The sequence below is a fragment of the Neolamprologus multifasciatus genome, chromosome 18, assembly GCF_963576455.1.
Source record: "Neolamprologus multifasciatus chromosome 18, fNeoMul1.2, whole genome shotgun sequence".
Classification (NCBI taxonomy): Eukaryota; Metazoa; Chordata; class Actinopteri; order Cichliformes; family Cichlidae; genus Neolamprologus; species Neolamprologus multifasciatus.
In genome coordinates this window covers 20,068,351-20,088,273 of record NC_140456.1, presented here as the reverse complement: position 1 = coordinate 20,088,273, position 19,923 = coordinate 20,068,351, and the positions used below count along the sequence as shown (strand labels likewise).

The window sequence follows — 19,923 nt, the reverse complement described above, 5'->3', positions numbered from 1 at the left end:
TTCTCTGTAAACACCAGAGATGTTTGTGCGGGAAAATCCCAGTAGATCAGCAGTTTCTGATATACTCAGACCAACAAGTCTGAAACCACACACGTGCCACCTTCAGAGTCATTTAAATCGCTTCTCTTCTTCATTGTGATGCTTGGTGTGAAAATCCTAAATATTGTCACCCTACATGTGAAGCTATTTTGAAGAATTTGAAAGTAAAAGGCATTATAGCCTTTAGATACAGTACTGAAATACCATTAATGTCATTTACATGGCTTTACACCCACAACCTCACACATACTTTAAGTTAGGTCACAGAGTGCAACTTGCGGTTCCTCAACTTCTCTATTTGGTTGGCAAAAAGTCCACAGGGCCATTCTGTCATCACAATTCCCCTATTGGCTTTCATTAGTTTCCAAAGTTAAAGCAAACTGCAGAAAGTAGAGAAGCTATCTGACAAAAAAAGGAGGTGGTGGTGGTTGGGGGTTGCAAAATAAGGGTTATATCTTAATGTAAATCTGTCCATTGAAGGTTTAATGGGAGATTAAAACAAAGTTTTATCCATGACTGTGAAATTAGCCCATAAATTCTATTCCTGAATTCAATCACTTTCTTTATATATAAACTGTAGAGACTGAAATACAGCAGGCCTCCATACGACCTCTTTAAGGGAACACCAATTGAAACCACAAACCATGAATAGCACAGAAATGTGTTAGTGTGCTTTTGAAATTAATCCTTAAAACCCACCAGTGTTTTGGGTTTTTTTCTCTCTCCTTTTTTTTTTACAGGAGCCAACAGAGAAGGCATGTTTGCTTGTATAGTGCAGGGTACAGCATGTGGACCCCAAAGTTCTCAAAGAAAAACTGAACCTACACACAGAGCTTTACGGCCTTCTCCCAAACCACAGCAAAGGGATGCACTGCGAAGGTTTCCAGAATAGCAACTTAATTTTCGTGTTTTACTAAGTTCCCCCGAAAGAGAGAGAAATGTGGCCGTTCAGTGAGATAATTGCAAAAGGATGACAGATGAAGTCACGTTACCAAACTAGCAGATTGTATCACTTGTTTTAAGGAAAAGAAATCAGATAATGAGATAAAGATTTCCTTTCCAGTGCTCCAAGTCCGCAGACAATGATAATATTTCAGGAATTAAAGCTTAAGAGTGAGGTCTTCATCGAAGCTTGTAAATCTCACCATACTCAGATTATTTTTTTCTCTCTGTTGTTTAAAAAACAAAATAGTCCCTGTCAAACCTTCTCTGACTTATGCTAAGTGATGTCTTGTTTGTAATAAAACGAGCAACAGACTTTGGTTTTAGACAAACAGAAACCCCTAGTTAGCATATGCAAGACAGATGAACAGGCAACGAATTTAAAAAAAATAGTTGAAGCTCAAATTTCATTAAAAAACAAACAAACCCCAAAACAAAGCGTTAAAGAAACCACATCGCTGGCCACACTGTGAGCGCGGAAGTGTGTTTGAGAAAGATTGCTGCAAACTTTGGTTTATTATCAAAAGATGGAACCAAACATTTTTACCTCGTAATGACACGATGATTTGGATATTGTCTAAAAAGGCAAATGATACATGTTATTGTGTATTTGTATTGCTTCTATGCAACTAACATTTTTATCATTTATCCTGTTATCATTAACCGAGGTCTTGATTTCCCCACAAGGTCCTGAGCTGACACTTAACTACTTCAGTTCCATCATAAGCTACCTACACGTGAGTGTTAGTTTTATTGTTAATGTGTTAATGCCATTGTTTGCCTTTTCTATTGCACAGACAATGATTTGGCAGACCCTGGGACAAACGATATTGAAAAACCACGCTCATGCATGGTGTCAATTATAGTTTATCATCTGGTTTGCCTAACTTTCTGTAGAGTAAGGCTCTGCCTTATTGCTCCCCAGCCTGCCCCAGTCCTCCTCCTCCTCTTCTCCTCTTCACCACATGAAATGGCTGTGTGTGCCAGCCTAGCGCTGAGCCTTCATTAGCTTTTACTACCCCACTTGGATGTGTTTAGCTTTGCTCTCTTTCTCTGCCTCACTGTGTGTGTCTGTGTGTGCGCGTCTCACCCTCTGTGTGTGTCTGTGTCGGCATATGTTTAATTACCAACCCCCGCCCTCCCTTTGGAGTACCCCTCAATGCCATGCCACCATATCATTACACTGTGGCTGCAATTTAAACTTCAGTCACACATACAGACGCACCAGCATACCCTGGCCGGCCTGCAAATTGCAAAGAGGAGACAGTGGGGCACTGTAGAGAGCTGCTTTAGCTCCTTTATTCTCCCCTAAAATGGAGAAACACACATGCACAAAGGAAGTGATGTAGAGAAAGAAAGAGTACATGAAAAACATAAAAGAAATTGCTGTGCCAGAGAGTACTACAGCACATCCCATCAGGGCTGATCCACAACTACGTTTGGCGTTCAAACTGTTATTGTTTGAACCAAACAAATCACTTATAAACACAAGGCCTCTGCCTTACGAGGCTCATATTTAGGCCCTTCTGTAAACAGCAAAGCACAGAATGAATCAATTAAAAGGGCATTACGCTGGTTCCTGTTTATTTAAAACATGTTTACACTATATGGGCCCTCCTGCTTCTCTGCATGATTGCCTGGAACTTAGCATTCCTCCACCTCCTCCTCCTCCTGCCACCCCTCGACGGGCCGGGTCACGGCCCAGGTATACCAAATACACACACGCACACACACGGTGCATAGATTACAAACACATTTGTTATGTTGAAGAGCGTTTTCAGTAAATATTGATCTCGTTCTTCCTCTGTTTCTGTGAGAGATGATTAGAAGAACTCCGTCGGAGCAGCGGTCTGCTACAGTGTGCAATCACTATGCAGGAACACATATAAATACATGCAGCAGCAGAGAAACTCAAGCCTTAAAGGAGCATTTTGTTTCAGATGGGTGAGTAACTACGTATATAAGTGGAACAACATGTTCTTCGATTCATTAAACATTTGCTGAAGGAAAAATATTGCTAACACCTAAAATATTGCCACAAATATATATAAAAAACTACAAAAAGCTCAATCATAGTAATTTAATAAAGTAATTTTGTAAAGGTGAGTGAGTTGTGGTTGCATAAGTTGTAATATTTACTTTATTACAGAGTAAGTTTGAAATAATAATGTTAGTGACCTCTTAGGAGTCACCTGGTTGCTGATGACTACAGCCCTTAGCTTCTGGGTCTTAAAACAGAAGCTAATGTAGAAGCGCCTTAAATTGGCATTCCACCTGAAGGCCACCAGATGACGATAACTGTGGTTGCAAAAAGAACTCCGGACCTTTAGAAGTCTATGGGAGAGCAGCTTTCTGTCTTAATCACTATAAAGGTTTTCCTGTTGATTTTATCAGTTCAATCACTCATTTTATGTCATGCTGAATGGAAAATTAAGTCTATTTTGTAAATTACAGTCATACCATTTTTACATAATACAGGTATGAAAGCACGTACTTACTGGCTAACAACTCAGACCAGCCCTTCCTTACTGCATCTGGTATTTTTGGAACCAACACTCGTGAAAAACTCGTCTTCAAAACCAGACTTCAGAAACCAATCGTGCTGGTCACCCCTTTAGAGTTAGGATGAAAACGTTTTAGCCACATGCTAAACAAGCTCATTTTCAAAAAGTTAAAGATGACATGTTTCAAATAAAATCTAATGCAATTCATTATTTATACAGCACCAAATCATAACAACAGTCACCTCAAGGCACTATATTGTAAGGTAGACCCTACAATAATACATTCAGAGAAAAACCCAACAATCATATGACCCCTTATGAGCAAGCACTTATGTGACAGTGGGAAGGAAAAACTCCCTTTTAACAGGAAGAAAATCTGGCAGAACCAGGCTCAGGGAAGGGAGGCCATCTGCGCAAATGGTTTGGGAGAGAGAAGGAAGACAGGATAAAAGACATGCTGTGGAAGAGAGCCGTGGATTAATAACAAATATGATTACATGCAGAGAAGTCTATTAACACATAGTGAGTGAGAAAGGTGACTGAAGAAAAAACACTTAATGCATCATGGGAGTCCCCCAGCAGCCTATGCCTATTGCAGAATAACTAATGGAGGATTCAGGGTCACCTGATCCAGCCCTAACAATATGCTTTAGCAAAAAGAAAAGTTTTTAATCTAATCTTAAAAGTAGAGATAGTGTCTGTCTCCCGAATCCAAACTGGAAGCTGGTTCCATAGAAGAGGGGCCTGAAAACTGAAGGCTCTGCCTCCCATTCATTCATACATTATGACCTCACGCATCTATTGTTGGAAGCTTTTCCACATGGTTATAGGTCCATATTTCATAAAACAGGAACAGGGGGATGGTGAATATAATATCACACAGGCCCGTATTATACAGGATGCAAATCTATGAAATTGACATCACTTGCCCTAAAACAAACTCCTCCATATATATGTAAATACATACATTTTCTTAACCATATCTCCATTTTAGTAACCCCTGAAGACTTGAGCCAGTCAAGGCCGTCATTGAGCGAGAGGTTCGTTATACCCTAAGCAGGCTTAGCCAGTGTATTGCGGGGCTAACACAGAGTACAGGGCTCACATTCACGCCTACAGCCAGTTTACAACCATTAGCACTGTGGGAGGATGCCAGTGTACCTAGAGACAACCCGTAGCCGCAAGGAGAATATACAAAGTTCATAGTAGCCATTAGATAGTAGTAATTAAGGAATACAAATTTCTGGTTGTTGATTTTTTTTGCAGGTAGGAAGATGGTGTCAAGGATATCACTACAGTCTCATAGCTGTCTGCATGGACTGGTGACCAGAGTCCTCAAGACTTGGATCAGAAGATCAACACCACTCTTACATCTCAGCTGTGGCGCTAGAGATAGGAGGCTGTTAGGTTGGCTTAACAGAAATCACTGAACAGCATTTGTGTCTCCTGCCAATTTCTGGATTATGGTGGGTTTGATTTTCAGATTTTCAACAAGAACTATCAGCTCTTACAAAACAAACAAACAAACCAACAAAAAAAGATATCCTTTTAAAATACAGTTTACACTTTACTGTAATTATTCTCTTGAGGAAAAGCGCTGCTGTGGATGTGAAGAGAAGCAATCCTAGTTCCCCAGATTTGTGTGGTATGTCACCCTGAAGTCTGCTTTCTCACTGGCTTTACAGCTAATTCCCCCATTCTTCTCTGCTGTGCTTAGTGCAAAAGTAGAAACACATACACCACCCCCTGCTTCACACAGACATGCATGCCAGTGCATGTTTTTACACTCACACACTCACACACACACGCACCCACCACTCTCACACACATGCACACACACACACACACACACACTTTTCTTTTACTAATCAGCCCTATTGAATTCCAGCAACAATAGGCGCTCATCCTCGGGCCACCCAAGCAGTGCATGCACACAGACACACACATGCACACCAACAGCACCAGATCATGAGTTCTGTCTTTTGTTCCTTTATCATGTTTTTTCTTCCTTCATTGATCTCACCTCACACAGGTCAGGAGTTGGCACTGGAAGATCCTGTTATCTGGACTATCAGCTTCTGGGCCCACACACTGCACTCGCTTACAGAAAGGAGGGAAGGAGCTCCTTTTTACTTACTGTTAACATCCACTGTCCTGGCAATGCTGACGAGAAGCAGACACAACGAGCAGTTTTACGTCCAATGCTGTCCCTTCTGTGACGCTTCATAGACAGACCGTGATGTGCCTGCTGCCGTCATTACGGCTGTTACATTCCTCCCTAATTGCAAAAGCTGTTACCGACTTTAAAAAAAACTCAGATAATCTACCTTGTAAAAAGGGTTCATGAAGGCAAAAAAGTTCGGACTCGAAATGATTAAGAAACTGCTGCTCTCATCCTGCGGCTCACATTTGCCATTACACAATATTGTTATTTAATTTCTTGGCTGGGGAGAGGAGGCAGAAAAAGTTTAAAAGTAGTTCTTGTACTGCTCAGGAATAGTCCAACACACCTTAATTTTTTATCTTATTAACTCCTATCTTATGTGGTTCCCAGAATGACTCAGCACTCTTAAAAACACACACATTCTCCTGTTTCATAGGCTGTGAGGACATAAATCTGTGGGGACCCACCTTCTTTTCAGAAGAGCAGGTCCTCACAACATAAATCAATATATTGTACTGGGTTTGAGATTAGGGTGAGCTTAAACTAATATTAACCTCGGGATAAGGTAAGGGTAGGTTTCCAGGAAATTAATAATACTGAGTATAAAGATGAGGTTTCACACACACATACACTGTCATTTCTTCTACTCTTTAGGTACATGCAAAATAGTCTCTCATAAGTGTGAACATTAGTCTGAACAGTTGTTTACATAATTTCCCTCCAAAGCATGCTGGGTAAGGCTCCAGCCCTGCTGTGACCCATAACTGGACATGTTTTCTCGTCACTGAACTGTGACATTGCGCACAAATGTGATGACATCACTCGCTGAGCAAATGTTCTCATTAATGAAGAGCTTAAAACAAAATCAGCAGGGCCCACATTGTTCCTAGCTCGAGGCCGTACGTGAGATAGTAGAAACGAAGAGATATTTAGGTTTAGCTTACCCCGAATATAGACACATAAACACTGCGTGGTGTTGTTGCTGTCTGCCTGTGTGCAAGAGTATGAGGCTTGTGTTAGATGTGCATGTGCATGACAGCGACTTCAAAAGACTGAGGTATCAGATTCAGACATGGGCTGCTTTGCCTGGGCTGACAAATGAGGAGCTGTTGTGTGGGAAGCAAAGGAATTTACAGCATCCACCTTTTATCTACACAGGTGGGCCTGTGTGTGTATATGTGTGTGCATCTGCGCACGAGGAGGCAGGGATGTGGGTGTGTGTGTGTGTTTTTGAGAGAGAGAGCATGTAGCTTGTTTTATGTTTGTGTTTCAGAATCTGCAGTGCACATAAACACAAGAGTCTTGATGTTTGTGTGTGGGGATGTGCGTCCGAGATTTAGACAGATGAGTCACAACAATAATTCAGGCAACCGGTGATCCCAGGCACCTTACAGGTGGTTCAAAGCTCCAGTTCACTGGCTCCTACTGTTAAGTCATTGTTCACAAAGTGGTGACGTTTTACTCAGCAGGAAGACAAACGCTGCTAAATGCTTGTCCGTGTGCGACAACTCTTTCTGACGGATTATTTCCTAACCCTAAACCTGTGCGGCTTTCAGGGGGTGTCAGATGACTGTCAGGAAGCTGAGGGCACTGTTATGCTTGCACAACACCTCAGGCACAGAGAGATAACAATAAATCTAAACCGATAAGACATCCAGTTCATTCTGCATGGAGTTTTCTGTCCTTTTCATGTCCTTAGATAATCATCATAAATTTGTTTATCATCCCTCTGATCTGTGAAACTCACATTTCTTTGAACACAAACAAAACAGTGAGCGAATAGCTGCGTTTATGTCATGTTATCCTTTAACTACTGCGTACCAGACAAATGTAGCAAGTATCTTGAAGACTTGGGATGAGAAAAAATAAGAATGTGATCATCAAAATTTCATGCAGAGTTGGGTTAACTGGGGATTCCTAATTGTGATAGGTGTGGATGTGAATGGTCGCCTCTCTCTGTGTTAGTCCTGCAACTGATTGGCATCTTGTCAAGGATGTAGCCTGCCTCTCTCCCTTTGACAGCTGAGGTAGGCCCCCATCTCACACAGTTTTCCAACACACTTTGTAAATACTTTTTACTGTATGTAAGATTTACATTTTGATCTGAGGTTGGCAAAAAAATAAAGGGAAAGACAAATGTCCAAAGCAAAATTAATGTAGTTTTCAGAACCAAATGAAGTTAATCTGTGTTATCTTGTGCTTAAAATGGATGGCTGGAGAATGCTTAGAAAGTTCATGTCTATCCTTCCCTGGTAATATAATAAAGATAATATTAAAATCTTAGTCTTTATCTTAAGCATCTCTTTGATTTTACTGCTTTAGTAACTCGGTGCTTGTATGTTAAGGCCAGAAGGGTCAGCATGCTTCTACCTGACACCTCAACATTGTGTCTTGATGAGAGAGCAGGCCACAGTGTGTGAGATGTGTGCTCCCATTTTATTTATTTGCAAGGCAACAGGTGGACGTACACACACGCAAAGACTGGCAAAGACCGAAGAAGCACTTTTTTTCATTCCATTTATTTTGTTAGTTAAATTTCTATAGCAGGTGAGGGAACATAATGGTCACACAAGGGTTTTTTCTTGAGCATAGTTTTCAGAAGTCACAGTGTTTTAGACGTGGACAAGAACATTTTTAAAACGGACAATGAAGAAGGAAGGGCCAAGAGGAGACTCAAAAACAAGGTGTAACAGTGACTCCTACACACCTTCTCCTTCATGGTCCTCCAACCGCCCCCTCTGCTTCACACACACGCGCACGCATGCACACCTCCTGCTCTCACACAGACACACACACAAAGGCCTCAGCTCTAAAGTGTTGTGAACCCCTTCCCTCCCATGACCTCCCGCCCTCCACTCTAACCCCCCCCCCCCAAGTCAACAGAACAATAAAATAAAAGCAAACTCAGCCACAAATAGATATATTTATATATAATATATATTTACTCTTTAAAAATAGAACTTCAGTCTAGATACTAACAACTGTACAAACTACAAAAATAAAAATTTAATATAAATAATTTATATGGCATGACATTAACATTTTTTTCTGAAATAAACTACAAATCAATGCAGGACTCCCTCGCCCACCCCCTTCCCACAAGCTCGCACACACGCACCCGCACATTCACACACACACACACACAGATACTGACAACACCTCCTGGCTGTCTATGGTGTGATCAAACTGTGAAAGGTGTTTTCGTTCAGCTGCAGTAGCTACTTGACTGTTTTTTCATATTTCCAAAATAAAAAAACAAAACAAAAAAAACAAAAAAACCAAAGCTGCCACTTGGAAAATGACACACACACACACATAGACACACACACAAATAGATCTGCAAGTTTCTCCCTGCAATTATTTAACCTGGCAGTGATTAGACCAATACTGAACAAGAATAATAACAACTGAAACTCTGTAAAGCAAATGAAATGAAAGAAATGTAACATGACACATATATGAGGTTTGCATTAACAGACAGAGTGAGTCATTAGGAAAAAAAAAGTGAGCCAGAGCGTGTTGAAGCGCTAACTAGATTGAAACCGGTTTACATTGTGTAATAATTGCACAGGGTCACGATAACAAGAGACCCTAATAACCCTAAAGCAGCCAGCAAAGAAAAGAAAGAGAAGAAAATAATAAACTAAAATAACTCCCTTTGCATTTGTGAATTTTAAGATTCCCTTTCAAAACTAATACGAGAAGGTGAACGACACTTTTGTTAAAGTGACAAAAGTAAACATCACCCACTGTAGAGCTTACAAAAACTGCAGGAAAAAAAAAGACATCAAAGCTCCTTCAAGTAATTTAAAACTGCAGAGGCCGTTGGGGCACAGGCAATATGAATTAAGCGTGTCATGATGGCTGATTGATCAGATTCGACCATTTTCAGATAGATGGTGACAAGCGTCAGCCAATCACTGCCAATCGTGGTACACATTCTGTGTCTCGACAAGAGAAAGCGATAAAAACATATTTATACAATTACAACATAATACTGAGCTCTGAATGCTGTGATAACAGGGGAAGGGTGATGTAGTGAAGGCACGGCGGTTACTACTGTTAAGAAAACACCATCTGCTGTGTAAGTTTTTACAGTGCACACTACGGCAGAGAGTCTGTCAGATGCAGAATACCTCACAGCGCAACACTGTGATAGACGCTAACAGGAGAAGGGGGAGGGAGGGGTACTGCATTTTTCTTTTAAGGCAAATTGCTTAAAATTATTTTGAAGTGTAGCAGCAAAAAAAGGAACATAATACAAATAGAAATAAAACACTGACCATGTATGTTCAATAGCCTATAATCTTAATAACATTTCAGCTTTGTGAAAACATATAGCACATTTCTTATTCTATACAGTGCAGGGGGGCAACCCAAAAAAAAAAAAAAAAAACACAAAAAAGAAACAAAAAAAAATCAACCACCCCACTTGAAGATAATCTTTTACATCTGAACTTTTACACAAGAGAATACCCAAGTTATACAGTACTCTTTTAAATAGCTTCCCTCTTGTTTAGTATTAAAATATATACTCATAAATTTATATAATTCTTAAAAGAAATATTTTTTTCGTCTTAACACGTCCTTGAAGTAAAACCTCTCATTTATTCTTTAGAGTCTATGTACAGCTGTCAATGCGTGACGTGATGCCATATGGATGCTCTGGGGAGTAACCCAGAGATTCGAAGAGAGAGGGCGAGGCGTGTGAGAGGGTCTAGCAGTCTTTGGGTGCCTGGATCCTCAGCTCACCTGCAGCAGACAGAAGACAGAGAGCGATCAGACTTTAGGCACGGGGGACATTAAGTCATGGTCACATGTTACTGTCAGTGACAAAGAAGCCTGAAAACTTTGCTCACCTTGTGTCTTGTCAAGCTGATATTCTGTCTGGCCCTGTGTTGCTTCCAAGTCCTGGAGCTCTAGAGAGTCTCTTTTACATGAAGAAAAGTTTGTTTTGTCACCACATGTCCTCTTAGCAGCCTCAAAACAGTCCGACTCGCTGTCCGTGTCAAAACCTTCATGCATGTAGCCTTGGTATGCTGCTCCCGGCAAGGTCGGGTGGACAGCCACTGTCACAGAGGCCGTGGCTGTAACCATAGTAACAGGTCCCCCAGCGGAGCCTTGTTGTGTTGGCAGGGTAGAGTTGCTATGGCTATAGCTCAGCCCTTTAGTCCTGTTTGGCTGAGGCCCTCTAACGTTCTGGAACCTGGGGCCGCTCTGAAAAGTCCTCCCAGGAAAGTGGGTTCTGTCGCCGGGTAAGTGTTGGCCAGGCTGAGCCTGGAGTCTCTGGGAGCCCCTCTGCTGCTCCCGCTTGTTTTCATCCCAGCATGTAACCTGGGATCCAAGAGGAGACTGTGCAATGTAGGAAGATTCACTTAATGGTTCAATCCTCCCACCAGGAGCTGTTGCATTTTCTCTAAATGGCTTCACCACCTAAAACAGAGAAATGTTTACAGTTAACTTTCGGAAGATTTGATGCAAAATAGGGCAGCTTATTTTGTCTGCGTGGTCATGCAGCGTACCGTAAGTTTAGGGAAGCTCGGGTCTTTGCTCGCTTCCAGCAGTATATGAGATGTTGCTGGTGGAACGCTGGTGTGCGATGCTAAGTATGCACTCCGTTCACAGTACTTATAATCCTCCTCCCCAATCCCTGATGTAGTGGTCAACTCAGAGTAATACTCAGAGTCTGATGACTCAGAAAACGCCTGTTGACGAGAGCGTTGGTTGGGGTGGCCTGTGTAGTACCCATGATGGGTCATTGGTGGAGGCAGCGGAGGCTCTGGAGAAGGTGACGGCAGGCAGCTGGCATTGTCTACCGGGGTGACCTCAGCCGGAGGACCCATCATGGAGAGGAGGACTGGGAGGAGAACCAAGCCATTAAGCATCCCCAAAACAGTCAGGATGGCTAGCACAGCGAAGAAATACCTGAAGGATGGAGAGACATGAGATGTTAGCTTGGGCGTGAACCGAAAACAGACACGACAAAGAATCAGTGTCAGAATAAAAGCATACGGTAACACACAGTAGTGACTGATCGCTGTTAATGCATTTAACCATCCTGAAATCAGACAAATGCCAAAGGACAGAGCAGGTCTGTCATCTCTCTTTAGCCTATTGGCAATTTTTTCAATCAACTGGAATGTGCAGCGACAGAGCTGCAATCCATTTAATCCTATTTTCTTTTGCATGCTAAGTTTTATAGGGATTTGGCTAAAATACAGATGCGTTAAAACTGTCAGCCAAGCTCGCGACACTTTCACACAAAGTACAAGACATTTAACATTTGACAAATGTTTGTTTTTGTTTTTTTGGGTTTTTTTTTGCTTTATCCATTTTTCTATTTAACGTTTTTGTTATGCAACACTTTTTTTTTCTTTAAATGGACAAAAACACACGTGTGTGTGCAGCTCCAAACACTCCAAACACACACATAGTTGGCACATGAGGAAGGGAAGTAGCTCTGGGGAAGAATACAGGGAAAGCCCAGTGTTTGTGTATCAAAGGCGAGGGGGTTGGGTGGTGGGGTGGGGGCAAATCTGATTCCCTGCTTAGTCCAACTAAAACATGCTTTGATGCCTCCACTGCTGCTGCTACAAGATATTCTCTCGCTCGTTTTCTTTTTTTCTTTCTGCTCACACTGTGCGTGCATGTGTGTGTATGTGTGTGTGTATGTATGTGTGTGTGTATGTATGTGTGTGTTTCCATCTCTGTACAGCTCTGAGGAGGCCAGGGGTGGAGGCAGGCCACAAGAAAGAGCTCCCCAAGAAAATTAGAGAGGACTCCACTTAAACACTAACAGAAAGCAGGGAGACAGTGAGATGCTAACCACCAGCCAGACTTAAAGAGGTAAAACAAGAAAAAAAAAGAGGGAGGGAGGGGAAAAAAAATGACAGTTGGTATGAGGGAAAAAAGCCAACAAGGACAAGGATAATAGCTGCAGAGTGTTATGGAAACATTCCCTCTCAATGGACTACTACAGTGATTATTACTACTACCTCAATTGACAAAGGTCACTCTTTTGTCTGATATGTTTTCTCTTTTCCTTTCTAGCAGCTGTCCTTATTTTCCTCTGTTATCAGAAGGATATTCATAAGCTGCTTTGCCAAAACCCTGTGGGGATGCACATATTTAACGAGCATGCTTAATCGAATTAACGCACATTCACCTGCAGATGGCGAAATGATAAATAGTTTATCAATATTATTACTACTATTTTAGAATGGCGTCCACATTTGAGCTCACCTGCTTTTACCCCAAAATGACAATTTTTACATGGCGGAAAAAGAGACAGAAAGAAAGAGAGTGAGACGTTGGTGGGACCTCCAACAGCGTCTCACTGTTAGGAATTCTGTTGTTTATATAAACTGTAATCTTTTCCATTCGTTGTCAGGCCTGCAGAGTCGTATGTGTGTGTGTGTGTATGTGTGTAAGAATGAGACAGTAAGCGCTTACACGCATGTACGTATGTGCGTTTCTCCACGTGTGTACACCCGTGTGTGTGCGTGCGTGCGCACTGACTTGTGGCCTGCCTGCATGCATGCACATTCTACGTAAGTATGTGTGTGAGAGAGGTCTCTGAGCAGAGCTGAATTAGGCGTGCTGTTTATTCAGTGCATTACAAGGCCAGGAGATGTTTACAGCAGTATATTTATGCTACTCCCCAGCTAGCCAGCCTTGGCTTCCCCAATCAGCTGCAGCTACAGCTAAACAAGACCTCCAACAGAGACTAGTCCCCTCTGTCTCTCCTTCACGCTCTGTTTTTTTGAAAATTGTCTCTCAAAAATGTGAGCAGAGAAAAAGTACTGGAAATTTGCTCTGGCACCCTTAATTCCAACCCAACTTCCCAGGTATTCTCAAATTCCCGCTACCTAAATATATGTACCGTACATTTCTTTATGAGTGTAATCCAACACTTTTAGAAGATCTACTCATCAGGCTGTGACCTAGCCACCCACAAAGACCTTATGTCCTTGTATGGAAGCCACCCTCAGAAAACGTCTCCTGCTCCCTCTGCTTCTGTCTCCGTTTCTGCAGAAAACTGTGCTTTTTATGTCATGGAGGCCTGCTGCAGTCTGTGAGCTCAAGGCTGTGGTTTAGGGTTTGGGCCGAGACCACATTCAGCTGAAAAACATGGAGGTATTCGCCTTTTTTCCACTCTGACCATGAAACAGTGGTAGAAAACACACGCACACAGAGCAGATGCGCACACAATTTACACTCACCAGTGTAGACTCTCTTACACACACACACACACACACACACACAAACAGAGGGTCTGTTGGTGGGCCGCAGATCATCTGACCAGTTCAAATTTAGCTCCACTTTTTTTTTTTCATTACGGCATCCAACGTGGAAGGCGGGAATGCCAAACAGATGATAGGAATTTTTACAGATTCCCCTGTGAGTGTGTGAAAGAGACAGCGTGAAAGAGTGAGAGGGAGACACCACCCAGTGGGCAGCAGAACACTTCCATGTTTACAAGCAGCTGCTACACACACCCTTGATGTTTTCCCCATTTGTTTCACTCCAAGCTCGAGGAGTCAGATGTGTGTGCGCTCCCAGAGTGACAGAACCAGGTGCTTATTTGTCACTGTTTGTGTGTCTCTGTGTGTGTCTACAAAAACAACAAAAAAAGGACTTCCACCTGCATGTAGACCTCCAAAGTGAGGTTTCCTACTGCACCCAAAGTGAGACGAGACAACCGGCTCCACACAAAATGCTGATTCTTCTAAAGGTAGCATATGACCTTTCCGAATGAACACACACACACTCACACTCACTTACCTCATGATGAAGTCAAATTCGGACCCGGCCAGCATGAGAACACCCAGCAGCGTGGAGATCGCTCCGTCAACCACCGGGGCAAACATGTGCTCCAGCGCCACCGCCGAGCGCTTGTTTCTGTTGCCAATTGCTGTCAGGAAGCCCTGCGGAAGAGAGAGGGGGGAAGGTGGGGAAGAGAAGTGAGTTGGAAATCTTGCCGATCACACAAAACTTGTGCTTGCGGTGAGGCTTTGGCAAGCTCCCTAGTTCCTGCGTTTGGTTTTGTTGAGGATTACAACACTATGCTACAAGACAGTAGAGTGTGCATGGAAGCAGGTTGCCAGCATGAGTGAGCAAGCCAACACCTCAATAATTTTAAAATAGCCAACTTTTCACCAGTTATAAATAAAATATTTTGTAATGCATTTTCTTCTATTAGGTATGATTAGGTGGTTAGGTGCTGCTCATTCCTTACCAGAGCGATGTGAACAGTGAACTCCACTCCGATGCCCACGGAAGCGATCAGGATGACCACAGGAATGGCACTCAGCTTGATGCCAATGAGACCCATGATGCCAAACAACTCCACAGTCATCATGGCCAAGATAAACACCTAAAAGCACACATGAAATTTTGCGTTACCACTTTTCCAGTGCAGGAAATGTTAAGCCAGCCAACACAGTAGGATGAAAAAAGAAGATATGGCTAAACAAGATTGTAAAATTAAAGCATTTCAACTACGATAATGCTTTTCTTTCTAGATGAACCTGAGTCCTGCTGCCACAATCTTTGACCTTGTGCTCAAGATCTTAATGACATGAGATCAAATTTCCCACCCTCGGGTTAATCCCATCCCCCTCGCCCACTCCCATATTCCTTCTTTCTCTTTCTCTTCTTCCTTCCCATAGGTGCTTAACACCAGAGATTGACAGCACCAAAGGCAAAGTGTTTGCACCACATTCACATTTACTTGTCCATAACAAATGATCTTGTTTCATTTTATTTCCACAAGATTTTTAGCCTGTGTCGCTCATTTTATTGTTTTCTGACATTTAATACAATGGCTAAGTAATGCAATGCCACAGCTTTCGAATGCCTTCATGTGGGGTGTTACTGTAAAACCGCAATACAAACAGCAACAACAATCCTTAGAAAACAAGGAGGAGAAAGCAGTTCCTGGCCAACGGCGGCTTTTGATCCCAGCAGGGGCTTTTAGCTGGGGCATAGTTAAATTGGAAATGATAAAAGCCGTTTTACTGCTCGACCACATACAGGCTGGGTGAAGCCTTCACAGGCCGGTTGATGCTTGGAGACCATGCATGCATGTAGCTGTGCCTCTCTGTCTGAGAGACTGTGTTGTGTTGCTGTCTCAATCAGCGCTGCTGTGGGCCGCTGCTTAAATTAAACGCATTCCTGCTGAAACCGGCTCTGTAGTTGAGCTACAGACCCCTAATGGGGCTATGGGGATGTGTGTTTCTGTGTGAGTTTGGGGTCTTTGAGGACCACCGGTTCCACCAGCTTGTGTGTGAAATGTTATCCATCTGTTGACCACTCAGATTGTCTCTTTTCCGCTCTCCCACACGCGCATACACGTACAGACAAATATCCCTGATGGATGGGTTGTGCAGGCCAAGGTCGCAACTGGGCAGATCTGTCCTGTCCCCAAATCTCTCCCTCTCCCTTTGACAAAAGGAGTGAGAGAGTTGGAGGTAGAGGCTTCAGGAGGGTAAAGCCTTTCTTGCTCCTTTGCATTTCCTTTTTTTTTTTTTAGGCTCGCCGAGCGCACATTAGAATAACAAAGGGCCTTGTGTGTGTGTGTGTGCATGCTGGCCCTCAACAGAGAAAAAAGGGGCCCCCTAGACAGTGTTATTGAGCTATGCTGAGAAGGGTGAAAATAAAGAGAGCGAGAGGGAGGAAGGGGTTAAGGATGCTAAGTTAGGATAAGGTGGAGAATTTAAAAAAAAAAAACAGAAATGATGTGGAAAAATGCACGATATGAAGGAATGAAAAAGTGGAGTGCAGGATGAAGAGCTATCCACTTACAATGATGCCTGCAGTCCAGGGGTTGAGCAGGAGGATCGCACAGACCAGGAAGGTGCAGGCCAACACCACACTGATCGACAGCAAGAACCAGTGTCGGAGGCCAATGTACTGCTCCCAGAACAGGAAGGGGTATCCGTTGGGGTAATTGAACACACCCTTGCGGCCAAACTCATCGCAAATGGTGCGCACACTCTCGATGGCTTCCACAAAGTCGCTGGCCTGACGAAGGCCGTTCAGGTAGAAGGGGAACTGAGCAAACTCCAGGGGCTCTGCAGCTGGGACTGCGAGAGGAGATTAAAACAAGGTAAAGTGATTTTGTATTCACACTGTAAGTCACCTTTAAATGCATCCACTCTGACCAAAATCAGATGACTTACTGCGCAGATTTTCCCCTGTAGTGTCATACTTGTCATGAATCCATTCTCTGGGGTGAGGGTAGAAGTTGGCCTGAGATGCAGCGTAGCCCAGGGGATCATTACTGACCCAGACTGTCAGGTAAATGTAAAAAACCTCCGGGGGAATCAAACCCTCGACATCCACCAGCCGACGAGAGGTCAGCTAGAGAAAAAATTTGCATTTGTTGATTATATTTTCATCTATAATGCCAAGCAAACATATTATGAGACAAAGCCTTTTATCTTTTTTTTTTATTTTTTTTTTAACTCACCTGGCTGTAGTTAAAAGGCTCTTTCTTGGAACCAGTCTGGATCAGGAGCTTGTATGCCAGAGCCCCGTCTTCTGTGCCGTTACGATAGCTGTCAGCGGTAATTCTGCCTGCCTGCCAGTCAGCATCAAAAGCCGCCTGAAGACCTGTGTGTGAGGTAGAACACACAAAGAAGAGAGAGGATTATTGAGGCTGTCATTTATAAATGCTTTGATTTCTGTTATCATAACAGTTCTTCTGCATGTCTGCCTGTGTGAGCAGTGATGCTGAAAATGTGGAATATCAAGTTTCCTTTTCTGGATCAGATTGACCTGATCGCTATTACTTCTTCTTCACTGGATCTGTGACACATTCTAGCCTAAGGACGCGCGCACACACACACATGCCAAGATAGCCTATGACCTCAAACCGTGAGCGAGTACGTCACCTCTGAGCCCAGGTGGATGCAGTCTAACAATATGACTGAACTTCCACTCACCCTTTGCACATTCTAACCCCCACACCCATTAACCCACTCACTGTTGTCTTTAGCAAAAAGCATGTCTGAAAAAACCTAATGCATTAAATAGCAGACTCATTATCAGAAAGAGACAGAAAGAAGAAGTTATTACCTAACTCCCTCTAAAAAAAACCCCCAAAATAACATTACTCTGAATTCTTACCTCTGAGCCAATCCTGGAAATAGTGCAGCCACATGCGGGGCAGTTTGTTGTCGCTGTCTCTGACCACATATCGAACTGAGTTGAAGGCGTTGTGCAGCTGAATCAACAGCCTTTGAGATCGGGCATAATCGAATCCGTCCATAGTAACCAGGTACATGTTATAGAAGGAGAAATACTTGAACTGGGCGTCGATGAAGTCGTATTCCTTGGTGTCACGTGGCACGATATCGGTCAGGTAAAGGCCATCATGCACCATGGTGGTACCGTACAGGCTGAGGCCCAGGAGGCACAGGAAGAGAACAACCACGGCTGCTTTGCTCTTAGGCTTAAGGAGCAGAGGGGCATATTTCTCCCTGGCAAAATTGGACAGGTTCCAGTGCAGGAAAGGGAGCGGTACACACTTTTTCCCTGATCTGGAGTCCTCCACCTGGGCTAAGAGGTCTCGTGTGGAGCTGGAGGTAGGGGTGAAGAGCTGGGAGCCATAGGGGTCTGGCACAGAGGTGGTGGTGGGGGAAGGAGAGGCGGCTAAAAGGAGGAAATACAAGCAGCAAATGAGCATTCCAGTATCATAAATTGCTGTATTGTCAGAATCATCATAGAGTTCAGTTTACCTTGAGGCTGGGAGGGAGGGCAGAGGATGATGGAAGGAGGGCTGGTGGAAATCTGTGAGGTAGGCGGCAGAATTGTTACAATATGCTGGCCTGCCGCGTCACACTGCGTGAACGCCTGCACCGTCGTAGTGATTTGGGTGCTGGTGGTGATGGTCGAGCCTGCAGTGTACTGGTGCGTGTGCGCCGTTGTTGGCGTGTGAGGCTGTTCTCCGGCGTCCGATAACTCTTGAGGGGAGAGGTGGATGACGCGATCGGAGCACGGGCTGTAGAGACAGCAGAGGATGTCCAAACGCTTGTCCTCGCGACGGTGGAGGTCCAAACTGAGGATGGCGGGGAAGATGAGCAGCACCATGGCAAAGTTAAACACAACCACAATGGCCGCCTAGGGAAAGGGAGAAAAAATACAGAGTGAAATAAGAGCAAGATAGAGCTAAGAAGAGACTGAACAGGATATAAAATTACAGACACACCAGCCCAACTGGGAAGAGTCAAGACTTTTTTTTTTAATGCCTGACACCACAGCCCGGTAAGTAAAGAAAAGCTCTTCTCTAAATCACCAGCCACGAATACTAAGCGAGCCAGTAGGGGAAAGAAAAGAAAGAAGTCACAAAAAATATAGAAAGATATATATAAATATAAAGTTTGAGCAAAACCATCACCCTTCACCGGTTCAGCTACTGCCTCCCCGCTCACCCGTCCCCTGAAGCTGACATTCTAACTGGCTGTGGTTTCCAGAGTGTGTCCATCTTTGTGTGTGTATTTGTGTGCGAGCTTGTGTGTTTCAGACCACCCACAGTTAGTCACAGATCAGAGAAAACCGCCTTGACGGCCCAGTGATATACTGGTCCACTCCTCCCTCCCTCTCCCTGCCGTTTTCTGTCTCTGTCTGTTCATTACTGTCTTTGCTCTGATTATTATATATATATATGTATATATATATATACATATATGCACACTTACACACAAAGACATGCACACACACACATACACACACAAAAAACGTTGGCCCTCTAGGTGCAGTGGCAATAAAACTAGGAACAAAGGCTTCGCTTGCTTTGAATAAATGTCAACTCTTTTAAGTTATCTCTTTCATTTTAAAAGGAGCCCAAGGCCTCATGGTGTGCGATTGTGTACAGCTTGTTTATGCATGCGCGCATGTGTGTAAAGGCGTGTGTCTGTGTATGTCTGCAAAACATACCTGCAATGAGAAAGCTCGGAGCGCAGGGATGGGTACTAGAGCAGCCATGAAAAATGCAATCATGTTGTTGATGGAAGTCAGAGCCACACTGGTGCCGGTGCGACGCAGACAGTCTCCTGTCCGCTCCTTTACAAAACAAAAAACAAAAAACAGAAGACACAAATCAGAACAGAGGAAAAAAGAGGAGAGGACAAGGGAAGAGAGGAGAAGAGGCTTTGAAAGGTACCTTGAAGGGTATGTTGCTTTCAGTTTCTGTGAAGGAGTGAGCCAACAAAAACATATCATCCACACCGATCCCCAGTGCCAGGAAGGGAAGCACCTGGAATAGGAAAA

General features: G+C 43.4%; 1 protein-coding gene across 1 annotated transcript in view; it reads right to left on the bottom strand.

Annotated features, from left to right (window-relative positions):
* Nucleotides 1-8,565: 8,565 nt before the first annotated feature.
* ptch2 (patched 2) overlaps nucleotides 8,566-19,923 on the bottom strand; it is a 28,135-nt gene continuing 16,777 nt past the window's right edge. The window contains exons 12-23 of the mRNA XM_085140277.1: nucleotides 19,817-19,909; nucleotides 19,591-19,716; nucleotides 18,393-18,774; nucleotides 17,782-18,306; nucleotides 17,123-17,265; nucleotides 16,833-17,013; nucleotides 16,456-16,736; nucleotides 14,888-15,025; nucleotides 14,434-14,576; nucleotides 11,172-11,574; nucleotides 10,509-11,082; nucleotides 8,566-10,401 (exon numbers count right to left, since the gene is read on the bottom strand). Of these exons, the coding sequence (XP_084996403.1) occupies nucleotides 10,367-10,401; nucleotides 10,509-11,082; nucleotides 11,172-11,574; nucleotides 14,434-14,576; nucleotides 14,888-15,025; nucleotides 16,456-16,736; nucleotides 16,833-17,013; nucleotides 17,123-17,265; nucleotides 17,782-18,306; nucleotides 18,393-18,774; nucleotides 19,591-19,716; nucleotides 19,817-19,909 (3,024 nt within the window). The 3' untranslated portion in view covers nucleotides 8,566-10,366. The remainder of the gene's footprint in view (nucleotides 10,402-10,508; nucleotides 11,083-11,171; nucleotides 11,575-14,433; nucleotides 14,577-14,887; nucleotides 15,026-16,455; nucleotides 16,737-16,832; nucleotides 17,014-17,122; nucleotides 17,266-17,781; nucleotides 18,307-18,392; nucleotides 18,775-19,590; nucleotides 19,717-19,816; nucleotides 19,910-19,923) is intronic.